This window comes from Nesoenas mayeri, assembly GCF_963082525.1.
Source record: "Nesoenas mayeri genome assembly, chromosome: 5".
Taxonomy (NCBI): Eukaryota; Metazoa; Chordata; class Aves; order Columbiformes; family Columbidae; genus Nesoenas; species Nesoenas mayeri.
Window position 1 is genome coordinate 58,104,116 of NC_137548.1, and position 16,313 is coordinate 58,120,428.

Below are 16,313 nucleotides of genomic sequence, written 5' to 3' on the forward strand. Positions count from 1 at the left end.
ACCTAATACAGGTTAAATATTTTATTTTGCCCTGGTTGCTACTAAGACCTCCTACAGTTGTTTTTCATAGTATATAATACAAGTATACTTTTAGAATACTCAGTGTATTTGAAAGATAGACATCATCTTATTGCCACCATGGAAAACCCTAGTGATCTATTAGAAATTATCTAAAGCACTAAACTGCTGAATAATTTGTCTACCTTTAAAGATATTCTCCAAGTTTTACTGGTACAATACATGCGTATTCACAGAGGCATGACATTGGAGCAAACCAGGTCCTGAAACAGCACTGATGAATTTGTAGGTTGTGAGATTAAAACACATCATTAAAAGACCCCACCCCCCTTCCTACATTTAAAGACCAGAATTTTGAACGTATGTATTTAACACTTTTGTGCACCTTATCCCCACCACCCACTTTAAGTACTGAAGATGTCTGGTGCGCATATGTTTTCTAATTTTACCCAAATTTATCAAAGAAAAGCATTAATACACAGTTAGACCAGCATCTTACAGAGAAAATATTGTACTGCAACATTGTAGTTTTGGAGTTTTTCTTTTTAAATGAAAAATTTTATCTGTTCCAACCACCAAATAAAGCAAGTTCATAGTCTTGCACTATCTGAAGAGAATCCTTCCCCAGAAATACATATTTTTAGGAAGCCTTATTGTTACTATTAAGTATTTAATGCAAATTATTTAGAATGTTTTTTTAAAATATAAAAATAGGTTCCGATTATCAAGTGCTCTCCACCTACACAGTGGGGAAAGTTACTATCTTCAGGCCTTTTTTTGCTTTCACTGCTATATTATCAAATTAATTGCTATTATGTTTCAAAATGCAGAGTTCACTTGCTGGTGCCAGAGGAAAGTCAAAGAGACAACTGAAAATCTGGAAAAGTCATGTTGTTTGCCATAAATTAATGGAGAAGTACGCAAATTGAGCCTTGAGATAGTTTTTGCCTCTATTTCTTAACAAGTCTTAAAAATACAATGTGTTGCTGGAAACATAATTACACATAAGAAGTGTTCCTCTGGTAAAAAAATAGACTTAGTTGCAAAAATGTTAAGCAGTCTTTTCTGAAATGTCAGAGCAAAGCATTTCATTAGGGAAAAGTAGAGGAAAAAAACCCTTTAAAAATAGGAATTTATGTAAAATTGCAAATTATTCTGAGGTAACTCGAGCAGCAGATAGCAAACACAACAGAAAGAGTCTCTAGAGAAATAATTTCACATTTTTCTCATTAGGGTGCTATTTGTACGAATAAATTGTCAACCAATATATTAAACTTTCCCAACAGTGGCTTTTAACAGTAATTTAGTTATATGACATATGGAACAGAACATAATGCTTCTGCTTCGCTATCTCAGATATTAATCACTACTGTAACACGGGCTAATTTAAATGTTTGCGGGAGCATATGATTTGTCAGGGCAAAATTTCTTACTCAGAGCACGACAATAAGGTTTTTAGCCACTTCAAGTCCACCACATGGCTTGACATGCAGCTCCCTACCTGCTAAATAAGGCAGATTAATATGAAATTATTGTACTAGTCTACAGACCACTGGCCTATTAAAAACTGGCAGTGAGGTCCTGCATGTTACCTTCAGACTGTAAATAAAGAAGAATGGTTCAAAAGAAAACCATTCTTGGACTGAGACTCCAGCTGACAAAACACCAAAGATCTGGCAAGCCCAAGTTTCACCACCTCTAGAGAAACCAGTAAAATACCACTCTCCCTTCCTCCTAGTTGCAAAATGGCTAGAGATCAGACACTTGGGGAAGTACAGCCTAAGCAATTTTTCACTAAAATAAAACAGCTATTAACTTGAAGCAATGGTATGAACATGTTATTCCTCTTCCATAATCTATTCTCAAGCACTGTGGTAGCAGACACATCACACCACATATAATGAGACAGGCCAGAATACACATGGTGGGATTACTACAACATTTTGTTAACGTACTGCTCTCTACAAAATGAGTATACAGAAGCTCTGAAAAAGCATCTGACCTTTATTTTTATGGACTCCAGTAAAACAAGATAATATGTTCTATTAAAAGAAAAAAACCCAACACTAAATAATCAAGAAAATCTCAAATAGTAACGGAGGGATCCACAATAAACTTGCAGAATGCAATGCTCCCGGTCTTGTAATATATAGATAGCACTGTTCCCAGTAAAGACAAAGAATTCTGTACAGGCAGATAATACAGTTTCTTGTTTGAAAGCCACTCTTCAGAAATGGTCAACCTGCATTTCTTGAAATACACAAGGTTTAAACCCATTCAGACGATCGGTCACAGAGGTTTGGTGGCTGGAGAGGCACATTTCTTCTGTGTGTGAACATGTGAGCCAGCAGAGGCGGGTCCTTCCCAGGGAAAATCCTTAGGCCGGGCTTGCTGCACGCACGGCCCAGCCCAAGCCAGTGCCTACAGGAGAGTGCCAGGGTCTGCCCGACCTCCCCACTGTGCCCAGGGCCGGTCCTTCCACTCAGCTTTTGTACCAGCTGCTACCTGCCTCCTGGCCATGGCAATATTCTTACAGAAGAACAGGCAATGGCGTTATGAGAAAAATCCGAGACAAGATGTCCAGTGGTACAACTGAGGCAGCTTCTACAATCCCAATAGTTCAGCGAGGTCTCAAAGCAACGCTGCAATCTAACCCTCCACCAAAAACTCCATCATAATTAATGTGGTATATTCCTAAAGCTTGAATACATCTCCAGTTAGGGGCACATTTCTTAAATTAGATTATTGTATCTTTTTAACAGACACTATTTGAATTGCAGCTAACAGAGCTCATGTCCCTGCAGCAAAATGCTGACTCGCTGAGTCCCACCACAGCAAGGGCAAACAACTAAGGTCTTAATAATGTATATTTTTCTTGAACCAATACAAGGAAGCTCCAAAATGTCACAATGTACACATCATTCCACATAATACAGTAGAACCAAGTGCACAGACAAATTATAAATCATGCTTTTATCTCAATAAATAATTTCATATGTCATAAAAGCAGATGAACTCAATACTTGCTTCTAACTAGCTGCCCAGTGTCAGGAGTTCAGATGTTTTCATATTTCCTGACAAACAGTAATGAACATACTATGGTGGGGAAAAAAACAACTTAAAAACTGTGCCTCCTTACTTGATGTGTTTTCTCTGCATGATTTGAATATTTGCTAGCTTTATTGAGAAAAATAACATTCTATTTTAATTTCAGTAAGACTTCAGATATATTAATTTCTATGAACATTAAGGTCCCAGAGATCTTCAAATCCCTGGGAAAAACTGGAAAATCTCCTAGAGAAAAACTGAATTTTATTGCTCTATTAAAAGGTGATGTCAGTATTTCTTTCCTCAGCAAAGGAAATTTCCCCAACACACCACTTTCTTCTGCCATCTGTTTTGTAATAAGATATGGCAAATAAAGGGGATTTGTATTCCATTCCAACTGTTGGACATCTTAATTTTTTTTTTTTCCCAGGATAAATCATAAAAGTGGGAGTAAAATCTGTTTCACACGTGGACAATTCTGCTTTCTGGTTTGAAAGGAAATTTCTAACCTGGAATAAGCAACAGGTGCAGTATTGCACTGGTCATGATTTTGGGCACAGAAATACAGTTTCACAGGTAACATCAATTTTTCTCACAACTCTCAGGCTAAATTTAGAGCTCATAAAAGGCCAATGCCTGTGCCAAGAAAGCACACTCTAGTACATATTGTACAAATAAAACAGACAACAAAACTTACATTTGATGGTGACCTGAGGTAGCATTTGCTCAGTCAATGTTAATTTATTTCTATACTGAAGTGAAAGCTGTATTTCGCACTCAACTTTCTAAAAACACGGGTCAACAAACTGCTGCAAAATAACTTCAGCTGGTTTTCAGTTAGAAGAGAGTGGGGTTAAAATATCAATGTCTCAATCAAATCTCTAATTTGATACAATACTTAGGGGCAATAGGAGGCAAATTACAACCACATGTGATCACATTCCAATTTAAAAAATACTACTACATTCTCACATATCAGACTGAAAACATAGATGTCCATAAAATATTTCTGACATGGACTGCCAACAAGTAAAGCTCAACCAGAACAATTGCTCAAATAAAAGTCAAAAGAACTCATCCACATATTTTACTCTCATAGGTAGCTGTCACTGTATGTTGACGATTATTTAGCACCAAATTATTTAATTAATCAGTAAAATAACTTAGCTGATAGACTGCAAAAAACCTTCAGTGAGTCTGACAAACTAAGACGTCACTGTGGCAAACAGAACTACCACCATGAACCGTGCAAGCAGAATGAGCGCTTTCTACCTGAAGTATTTTCACACTTTTGATGATAAAGAGGACAAACTCTGTTTTTTTAACTGAGAAGTGGGTAATACAAATTTTAGAAACTCAGAGTTGAAAATTTTCTGGAAAAGCTAACAACCATTCATTGAAAAAGTACTTAAAGCCATTAAAATAAATCATTTGAATACTTACCAAACTAGATTACATATACATTATTAATAATGGGAATGGTTTTCTTTCTGTTTTTCTTATCAGACAGATCTGTACAGACCTGAGCATTTTGTCCTTGATCCTTTCAACGAAGTATCTTAAATCCACTGTCAAGTAGCATCTGCAACATCATTGCAGTACATGGTCCTATAATGTAATTATTTTGCTTTTCCACGTCACTCTAAACAATTTTTTGCTTATCATAGTAACAGAACAAAGACAATCAAAGAACAAAATCTTCACATACTGTACCTGCAAAGCACAATTCATCATTCGCACAATGTAGTCGAACTGCTGATGGTCCAGTATCGCTCGGTTTTGTTTAACGTGCAGGCCTAACTCCTGCGTCAGGCAGTGCCGAGCTGCCTTTCCTTTCAGGGCTCGCAGAGCTGCCGGTAGAGTCTGGAGACAAGAAAACCCGACTTTATGAAAATGAAATTAAATGGCACTATTCACATTGAATATCATTAATTCTTCATTAAGAAACTGCAAGTGACAATACAGTAAATGATAACTTTGGAAATTACACGTTAGCTTGAATATCAAACGTTCATGTAATGTTTGATCTTGCTTGAGTCATTAAGCGTTGCATTTTTCTCGTGCTTTTTTCAAATGCATTAAACAGCATTTCTCACCTACATCTGTAAATAGAAGTGACTGAATACTGACACTGAACGGATGTGAAATCAGACATGAATTATTGTGTATGAAAGCACCAGGTCTCGAGTTGGCTATCAAGGCCAACCAGTGTGGTTTTTGACAAGTAGCGCCTGACAAACGGCATTACAAGCAGCATACCTCGCATAGCAACCCGCCACAAGGCTGTTACGCAGTTTACCCTAAAGCAGTGCCAATACTGGTAAAGATGCCAATAGTGCCAACGTGTTAAAGAGGCAGCAAGTGCTACACGAGTGATTATCAGCTGTGGCCCTTTAGACGAGATTTAATGTGTGGTAACAGATAAATAAGAAAAGGCAGCCTGTTGCCTAAGAACAAATTTACCATGCAGGTGGACAAAAAACTACTGGAATTTTCCAAGTGTCTTTAAGTTGAAAGAGGTTATAAACTACTGGGTTACACATGCATCAAAACTCTATAAAAAGAGCCACACATTTTATTAGGACTTTTTCCATATGCACTTCCATAACAGAACTTGTAAATCAAGAAATACTCATTTTCTATCTTGAGCTGCACACATCAGAGTGACAGTTTTCCAAGAAATAAAATTTTCTTAAAATAATTTTACATTCATTTTCATTTGTAGAATTAGATTTGAGTGCAAGTTTGAATGATTATTGTAGAATCAATAACTGAAACCTCTATGGACAGAATCTACAAAACCCAGTGACTTCTTAATGTGAAAAAAACAGAATGTCAAGGATGACAAGTCACTAGTGCATTTTACTGAAGATGGACATGCTGGTTATTTACATTAACCTCCAATTTCTATCCAATTATTGATTTTTAAAACCAGCAAAATTTACTGTACTGAAAATTTCAAAAGAGCATTGGCTGACAAACACTGAAATGTCTATGCATGTTTTGTGTTTACATTCCTCCTAATCACTAGCGTTAGACCAACATATACCCCTTTAAAAAAGAAATCATGCAGACAATACTATTTATAATGATAATATGAACTAGCAAAAAGGGCATCAACTCATCCACATAGTATTGCAAACAGGTTTTCAAATCCATCACCTTCATACTACACACAGTATTTCATTTAGGTCATTAGTTTTATTGCTTAGTTCATTCATTTAAATGGTTAAAATAAACATTAGTATTTGAAAGAAGATTTAGAAATATATTTTGTGACAAGGTCAGTCTTCATTTGCCCATTAACAGAACAGAGGCTTATTTGGGAAAGTTAAAATTTCATTTTATTACCTTTTCAGTCTCCAAAAATTTGTTTTCAAAAATGAATGAGACGCAGTTTCTAACAACTTCCAGCCTTTGTGCACTGTTGAAAACTGTGCTTCCTTTTTCCATTATGGAAACTAAAAAACAAGAGTATACATCTGTGAAATGTCTTCTGCCAAAGCCACAAAGAATATCAGAAAGTTATTTAAAAAAAAATAAAACAATGTGCCCTCCATTTTGTTCTGTTAAGCAAATACCATTAGTAGGCACACACAGATGAGAGCATAAGATCCTAAATCTTTAGTTTTCCTACACTATCTGAAGAAAAAGAGTGCTCTCAATTTTAAGTAGAGCAGCTGATTCTCTTTACTACTTGTTCCAACTGCCTCATACAGGCACGAAGAGATTCCAGTCTCTAACATACTAATGAAATATATAAGTAAATACAAACTAATAAAATACATATATGTGTGTGTGTTCTGCAGTGAACTATGTAGCCTTGCATACTTGGTAGCAGTAGATAACTATTTTTTCCTAAAGAATTCATTGTTCATGCCAAGAATTCTGTGACATGGTGTAGAACCTGAGAAACCTGTTCTCTTATCTAGATTCCAGTTTGCTGAGTTCTAAAGATTATTTTCTTAATGCAGTGTTTAACTCTGAATTCTCACGAAAATTCAGAACGGAAGAATTAACATTCTCTTTTTCTCTTTGGTGTCAAGTAATAGAATATAAATGCAGAATATGCCCTTTCTATAGATAATGAGCTGCTAATATCCAAGGATTTTGACACACAGGGCAGCGGGGAGGGGAGTATGAGTGTTGAAAGCTGTTCCTTGGAAAACCAAACAAACAAAATCAAGCAAACAACAGCAACAACAAAACAAAAGCCAAACCAAACTTTGACCAAAAAATTAACATATTAAGAAAGAAAACCTTCTCTTGCACCTAGACTTTTAAAGAAAGACAAGAGAAGGCAAGCACATACCCTTTAAATTTTCTATAAGCAACAGATTCAATGACATAGTCAACAGTAAAGGCGAGGTGAAGAGATTTTATCCTCTTCTTACATAAACCCAAAGACAAAGAGACCTGGAAGGGGCCTCAAGAGGCCAGCAAGTTCATTCTCCTGTCCCTGACAGGATCAGCTGTATTTATGTTATTTCTCATGTTTGTCTAACATGTTCCCAAAGTTCTGTGATAAAAAAGACTCCATGGCTTCACAAGAAATCCATTCAATTGCCTCACAATCCTCATTTTGCCAAGTTTTTCCTGAAAAATAACTCTACTTTTGTGGTGCCATTACACTCATTATTTCTTATCACTACAGATTATTCCCTTTCCTTTTTTAGCAGGCTCTTATGTAACTGAAGACTGCTATTATGTGTTCCCTCAGTCTTCTCTTTTTCAGTCTAAACAACTCCCCATCTTTCCTTGTAGGTCACATTCTCCAGACCGCTGGTCATTCTTGTTGCTTTCTTCTGGACTTCCTCCAACAGAATCAAAACCAGAGACAGTCTTCCAGTGTCCAAAAATGGATACAAGCCGTCCAGCTGAGGTCTTACTGAGTACCATGAAAGGATTTCTCCACGGGGTTCACTGACTGTACTCCTGTTTATACATCCTACTAAGATGTTTGTCTTTTTTGCAATAGCTGATATAGTTGGGTCATGTTTGCCCTGTGATCATTATAATCCCCAAATTAATGTCTACAATGTCTGCATCTGTTCTTTATATTTAAATATAGGTGTGTATATATATATATCGGTACATTTATTTTGAGACAGATGCTGTGTTTGCTCCTTGTCTTTTTCCAGTAATTTACATGACTTCCACTAGTGTCAAAGGAGAAACCCTAAGAGCTCAAAGCTTGGTTCAGCTAGTCCTACAAGTAACCTATGGTGATATTCATCAGACCTAGATGAGTAGACAGTATCTAATTTAATAGTTCAAATTAACTCATATCAAATCCTTTTTTGTGTTAGTGATTACGCCACTCACACTCTGGATGTTTGACTTCTTAATAAAGGCTGATGCAAAAGGGCTTTTAAAATTGCAGAGACAAACAGGCAAGTCTATGTCCTAAAGGTTACTGTGATCACTAAAAACACTGTCTTAACATAAATTGGGAGTAACACATTGCAGTCATGCTAATTATATATTCAACTCATGAGACAGGATGACAAACCAGTAAGCCGGGGAACAAATAAACATACCGACAGGGGGACCTGCTGGGACGACGCACTTCTTGTCCCCGCGGGTGGCAGGGGGGGCACCCTGGCCCCTTGCGAGACCTTCCTGGAGCAGCTCCTGCACCCGAGCCTCGTTGATCCGGGGGAAAGGGAGGATGTGGACACGCAGGTGGGAGCCCTCCGTGGGCCGCGGCACTTTCTGGAATGCTATGTGAGGATTGGGATTCTCCTGCAGGTCAGAAGCGAAAGGTTACACACGTGTTATGCAGTGTTACCATCTGTCTCATACGATTTTATTGCCGCTCTGTATACCTGTCATACCTGACAGATTAAGAAGCCAAGTATCTAATGCAGCTGAATAGTTCATATTCATATCATCCTCGATTCATTACCTGTAATACTTGCAATTTTGTTAAAGGCTTTTATAAAATTATTTTTGTCAACATGTGAAATTCAAAAAGAGAGAAAAAAAAAAATCACTGTTTGTGTTGATTTTATGCAGCTTAATGAATATTTAGGACTTGAATAGAAATTAGTTAGACAATCAACCTCCTCATGAGAGAAAGGGTTGAAGCACAGTAAAACATACAATCTCTTCATAGAGTACTAAGAAATATTCTTATCTTGATTAAGAGTACAAAGCAAAAATTCATTTTTGTACCATGTTATATCAAACTATGGCTTCCCTCATTAAGGACCAATTCTCTATCTTCTGTATGTCCATACAGATTTGTTACACAGCTCACTTTGCACTAAAAAAAATGAAAAAAAGTTAATAGCAGTGATCAAACAGAATAAATGATAGGCCTTAACTACAAGGACAGTAAAAAGAAGATGTCACATGAGATTCTGCAGTCTTCTCAAAGGATAGAAAAGACTTATTAACACTGTGAGAATAAATGTTTGCCTACAATGATTTTTCACTCACTCTTCTACGGTCTTGGTTTCTTTCACTTTAAAAGAAAATGTAATGAGCAGCCCCAAAGAAAGGCTCTTCAGAATTTAAAAATTAAAAATCAGTTTGACACTGCAGAACACAATTTGTTTTGCAAAAATAATTGCTGCACCTGCTACCACGTAAATATTATATTTGTCATGATTTCAATATTACCACGCAATACTGCTGTACTGAAGATATCAGCAAAATACGCCCTGTCCCATACAAACAGAGATGTGAGTGTCAGAGGGACATTTGAAGACTTGCTGTGTGTAGGTCAGCTCTGTAGGTGTTCGTCAATAGCAGATGCAGTAGCAGTGACCCATCTTCTGCCCCTTGTGTTCAGCAATCAGAAAGCTCATGTACATCACAAAACACTAAGTTTGACTCAACTGCCCCCACACTGATTTCAGCAAGATATGAAAATTCACCATTGCCTTTCATTTTTTTCCTCAAATGGTTGATAATTTCTCCTCTTTGTTTGGGTTTTTCTCTGGCTTCATGATGTACCTTTTTCAAAATATTGCTGAGATCTACATGTTCTACAAGGATCCTACGATTGTTCACAGGATCACATCTCACACTTTGAGGAGTGTAACAATCAATCAAACAAAACAGGATATTTTCATCTGTTCATTCAGATACCAGGGGTTATCATTAATCATGTTTGGATTCATTGTTTTCCAATTTGACTCTATGCTGTCACTTACGTAGGGCTACGTACCACTGCCAAAGAGCGCTACTCAATCAGTTTCTGTTATACAAGCACAACCAGCTTGCAATAAAACTTGTGAACAGGAGCTAGTTTGATACTTTCATTTGGGGGAGCAAAAAACAACAAGGAGATCAAATGCATCAACTTGAGAAATAGCAGTCAAAACAAACCAGGCTACTTAGCTGTACAAATTCTCTGCAGAGGAAAGTTTAATGAAATAAGCCAAAAATCTAGTCGGGGGATAAGAGCAGCAGATGCCAGGAGAAGCAAGGCAGAGAAAGGGAACATAATTTCAGCAGAGGCTAACAGATGACATATAGCAGAAAAAGCCAGAAAGGGAGAGTAACTATTCCACGTTCCATTTCATGGAGAACAGAGATCCAGAGGAAAGATACAGAAAGAGTTACTTTAATCTTGGCCATCACAAACCTAATCCCAGCTGCATATGCTATTAGGAACGTAGGTCTAATGTCTTCAACTACTGAAGCAGTACATGCCAAAAACTTGCCTAGATTTTCCACTTGTACCAGCTACACTAATACAAACATTATCTCTCCCTAAGAAACCTTGTTTCTGATATTTATCTAGACTGTCACAGCTACAGTATGATGACTATTTAAACTGTGGAACAAGATGTCAAAATATGTCATGCACTGAGTTTAAAATCAGGCAGCTCTAGGCATAACTTACAGAAGCGATGTTACTCATCACAGTGCTTTATTCAGACAGCTGTATGCATAAGTACTAAAAATCTGACTTTTAAATACACTAAGTCATTGACTTAGTGGTAGTGAAGTAGCAGGTCAATCCCAATGGTATAAATAAATCTCAACATAAGAAAACACTGACATCAGCTAGTTTTGACACCAATTTTAAGAAATGATGTAAGCAAAAAGTTGCACATATGCACATTCACTTATGCTTTATAGGCTCTTTCATTCTAAAAAGGATCTATATCTACTAGAAAACAAACACAAATGTTCACCATTTCCTTTGGAGTAATTTAGTATCATAATAACAATTAGGCTGTTCACAGCAACTTCCCATATTTATGGGATAGTACCACAATAATCTTATGTTTATAACATTGCAGCCCTAGCTCTTGGGGAAATCAAAAAAGACTGTGTTTAAAGAAACTTTAGTGCAACATTCCTCATCTTTTCTACTGTATCTTCCCCAAATCTGAATTCAGTCATCTCTGCCATCTGATGAAAAAGAATCAGATTAGATCACCTTAATATTGCTCATTGACTTTCTAATGAAACTAACAGTCCTGGATGTCACAGGACTGTCAACTGTACCTTCTGACAGTGTTAACCTGAAAGTCAGACCTGAATTTGGAAAATGCACATTGCTATATACAGCACCACTATTAAAACAGCAGCAGAGAATTTAATATTCATTCGGAAGTTTTTATTTACGATAACTTAATTTTAGCTCATAATAGATTACTCATCATTAAGAGCCTGCTATATGATCATAGGTATACCATGGAATAAATATTATTTTATTACAGATGAAATCTCATGGATTAAATGAACTTGTGTAACAAAGATTCTGATGCCTGATGTTTCTCTTCATTTTCCACAAGATCCATTCTCTTATCCTAAGTCTGAAGTGTCAGTGCAAGGGTATCAGTGTTAAGATACTCAAATAAGTACACTACACCACATATGGACGAGACAACATTTTACATGCATTTTTTTAATGCAAATTGGTTTTAGTCCACAAGGATGTATTTGCTCTCATTTCTAATGTCTTCCATCAACAAAACAGATTAAAATGTGTATTAATGTCACTTGGCAATTTCAGAAGACAGATGGAGTTAGTGTGTCTGAAGACAGACACAAATTCTGCAGAGAAGGACAACATTAAAGCCAGACTAACCTCATTCACACGCCTTACTATTCACATATTCCATTTACTTGAAATCCATAGATGTGTTTTTCCATCCAAAATCTACTGACACGAAAGTTTGCTGAACGCACTGGTTATAAAGCTTTGCATTTCCCATTGAAAAAGATACTAGATTTATCCCAAAGACTGCACTGACAGTGACAAAATGCTTAAAGGCAAATGATTTTGGGAAAAAAAACAAGACACACACAACCCAAACCGCCTCTCTCCCCACCTCTCTGCCAAAACACCCTGGAAGGTAGCTGTACTTAGTAACTCTGGTGATATTTTAATAGAACTGTAGATGTAAATCATAGCTTTGGAGAACTGGGATACAGAAAAGAAAGGGAGATAAAGGTGTCAGCTGACTGCGTAATAGATACTGCTCTGTGGAGTCTGAACAACACCAGGAAGTGTGAGGGGGAGATTAGCTGATGTCAAAAAGAAAAAGTAATAAACAAAATAAAATCCCAGCTAACGGAATGATAAGAGACTTTACAAAAGCACCACACAACATAAAGGAAGGCAAGAACGAAACTGGAAACGGTATTCTAGGAAACCTAAAGAGTCTAAGAAATGGTCTGTAAGAAATGAAACAAGCCACAGGGACTGGGTTGTAAAGCAGGAAAGAGCTGCTTAAAGCATACGCTATGCCAAAAGGGATGTACAGTTTTCATATGGGAAAACATTGAGAGGCAAAAGATGTACTTGGCAAGGACAGGTTGCAGCCGAGAAAATAATTGTTTATATACATTATGTGAAGACACACTAAGAAAACAGAATGTTACGTCGCAGTAGTTAATAGGTAAATCAATATTAGCATTAATAAATCAATATTGGCATATGTAACTTCCTTCAAATGTACAAAATAGGTGACACTTAAAGTTCCAAAGTATTTTGTCATAATGCAGATGACGACTACCACAGTCATTTCCATTTTCAGATACTAGATCAATCTCAGCAATAAGAATTTTCAATGTACTATCCTGACTCTAAAAGTGCAGCAGGTACAGTAAACTTACATTTTTGAAGAGCTGTTCTGCAAGTTCTCTAACATGCTTTATCATTTTGGGTGGATTACCTTCCTCAGCTTTAATTCTTTCAACTTCGAAGGCTACCAACTTTAACAAAATAAAGAAAAAAAAAAGAATACAAATGTTTATAATTCAACTAAAAGTAATTTCCTTCCTATTTCAGTTATGAAATGTTAATTTTAAATTGAAACTGAGCAAAGAAAATTGAACATTGAAAAACGTGCAATGTCACATTGCTCTGGAACATGAGACATTTTCAGTTTCTTACAGAGCTTCTGTTACCAGGTTTTATAGTCCTACGTAATGCAGAAATCCTACACAACTAAAACATTCTGTTAACATTTCTAATACCATGATCCATATTTCTTATATATACTACTACTATGCAGAATACCAAATTCTATTGGTACTCTACATACAAACAGAAGCCAGCACAGTAAAAATACAGCATTACCTGCTAAAAGAAAACAGTATTTGTCTCTATTTATATTGTTGTATATGTACATAATTCAATATTTCTCAATCACTTTTTCAATATTTTTAAGAATATAATTAAATTACTCAAAAAAATTCTGTGCTAGCACATGTGATGCCCTATGAGGTTCCTGACAATAGGAACAGCATTACCATGATTTATATGAGCAGGGCATAATTTTATGAAGGAAGCTTAGAAATGTAGGCTTAGAAGAAAACAAGAATTGCGAAGTTTAGTATAAACTTTATACAATAAACAGTGAGGATTCAGAAGTATTTCAATAGTGTTTCACATATCATAGGTACATTTTGTTTTACTGGGGAATACAGAAACAGTCTTCACCTCATCAAAAAGATCACAGGCTCTGAAAGGAGGACCCCGCTCTGACACAAAACCAGCAAACGCCATTCCATTGAGAACTTTGGTCAGAAAGTCATTCTCAAGTAAGCCTCGCTGCCCCAAAAAAGCCGCCTGCGATAGAGGGGAAAAAGCACTTATTTTATCAGTATTAAAACTACAAGCAACTATTTATGTACTAGGAGTTAAACATTTTCACCAATTTGTACTATTACATGGTACTTTCTAACTAAATCTTGTCTATCGTCTTTTTATATCTAAATCCAGGAGTGATGTAACAGAAAGTCTGATGCACACATTTCATAAATGTCACAGGTAATAGAAAACTAGTACTTTCAAGTATTGTCTTCTAGTTATATATACGTTTTCAAAATCTTTAATGATTATTCAAATGTTTCTTTGTATTAAATTTTAATGTTAACTTTGTTCCATATTTCATCACTGACTCCGCAATTAGTTCCACTAAAAGGCATTGATACAGTGCTATGTCAAAATGACACGCTTATCACATGCAGATTATTTTATTTTTATATTTTTAAACTTTAATACTTATTTAAAGGCAAGCTCATGGGAATAATAAATACTAATTAAATATACATAACTGCTTCTCTTTTACCTTATGGAAATGAATTACTGGTTCAGCATGAATTCTGATCAGCTGAAGACATGACCGATATCCTTGGAAAAGTTGTGCAAATAGCCTAAGGAAGATTGCTCGCACTTCTTTATCCTGTAAGCAGCAATTGAATACGCTGTCAAAACATTTTTGTATTCTAAACTTTTCCACACTTCGTATAAATCTATCTGAGCAACGCCTACAAATTTATCAAACAATGCTGCAGTGCAGCACGGAGGTGGAGACACTTGTACACGTACAAAGTTGTTTTATGTGAGGCTGCAGTTTCCCTGGCCTGTCTGCAGATGACAAGGACAGATGTAGCACATATGCACCTGCTTTCTCCTACTGCTCTTTTCTATGTCTGCACAACAGCCCCTGGCAACGCAAGTGTCACTGTCAGGGTGGTTATGTGGTGAACCCCACGATGGAACTACCGTGAGGGGAAACCAATGCTGGGTAAAAGGAGTATTTTAGCCCGGATTTATTCCCTGAAATAAGTGTGGCTCTGCAGCACTACACAAGCGGAGCCACCAGCACAGGCAGGGGCAGCGGGGAACACAGGAGCCCAAGCTGGAGTTGCCAGTCGTGGCTAAAACCTGACGTCCTAAACATTGTTATATCACCTCAGGTTTTATGGTGTCTCAACAGACTTTTTAAACAAACTCTAAAAGTTATAAGCAGCAAAGAACATTGATAAACTACTCAGGTAAACAGCTGATCAGCGAATCAATAAGTGAATATGACCTAAACAAGTTAAAGCTTGTAATATTTTTTTTAAAGAAATAAATTTAGGTATATATAAGATTCTATAAAGTCATCTTATTGGAATATTTTTCTAGATGTCTGCTTATTGCTTCCTGGAACATGATTTATGTTACTCTGTTTTTAACTTCATTTTCTAAGGGTCCACTTCACTGAGAGATCATTTACTGAGAGATCATTCTCATTTCTTTTGTGTCCAGGCTGCTCTCTAGGATTTTAACAGGTACATTTGTACCCTGACAAAATTATTGACACAAAATTATATTAATTTGTAACTTCGCAATCAAAGCGAGATCTTAGATTAATTCTCTCATTACTTTAAATGAAATCTGGATAACATTTCTTGTCTTCAGCAATGAAAAAAGTAATCTTAAAGCAAGAAATAAGAACAACAAATTTATTGTACTACTTTAAAAGTTTTATGCTTTCAAATCCACCTACACAAAAAAACCCAACCTGTGTTCTTAACTTGAAATGGCTTTTGGAGCTCAATTCTAGATACTCTTACAAACTAAAACCAGAAGTTTTACCAAATGCTTGTTATTATGGCTTCACAACTATTTTAACATAAATTATCTAGATTTTAGTAGAAAACATTCTACAGATTTTTTTTTTTAGCATAGAAAATTTCATATTGTTTCATTCAGGTTGAGGTTCATTAAAGCCATTTAACCATGTATGGCTAAAAACCATATAACTCCTTTCTCAAGATGTCCAAGCATACAATGTATAATAATTATCATTATTACTGTAAAAGCAGTGACTTTATGTTCTGTTGCTAGAGCTACCACTCCTATCTTTATGCATATCTACTCTAAAAATCTGGATCTTGAATGACATTTTTAATGTTTCTGAACCTTTTTTTGGGACGAGAAGGGAGTGGAAGGTGTCTACGAGATAACTTAATTTTGACATTTACATTAACACACAAAAAGA

The 16,313-nt window shown here is 36.2% G+C and overlaps 1 protein-coding gene across 4 annotated transcripts in view; it reads right to left on the reverse strand.

The window, feature by feature from the left end:
- The window catches only part of SBF2 (SET binding factor 2), a gene marked incomplete at both ends in the record, with an annotated part of 265,908 nt that overhangs the window by 94,549 nt on the left and 155,046 nt on the right, over nt 1-16,313 (reverse strand). For 3 of the 4 annotated variants that reach the window (XM_080346103.1, XM_080346101.1, XM_080346102.1), the window contains 6 exons: nt 4,780-4,929; nt 6,418-6,527; nt 8,607-8,811; nt 13,153-13,251; nt 13,982-14,110; nt 14,613-14,726. In XM_080346103.1, coding sequence (XP_080202229.1) covers nt 4,780-4,929; nt 6,418-6,527; nt 8,607-8,811; nt 13,153-13,251; nt 13,982-14,110; nt 14,613-14,726 — 807 coding nt within the window. The remainder of the gene's footprint in view (nt 1-4,779; nt 4,930-6,417; nt 6,528-8,606; nt 8,812-13,152; nt 13,252-13,981; nt 14,111-14,612; nt 14,727-16,313) is intronic. The other variant, XM_080346104.1, reaches the window with a different exon arrangement.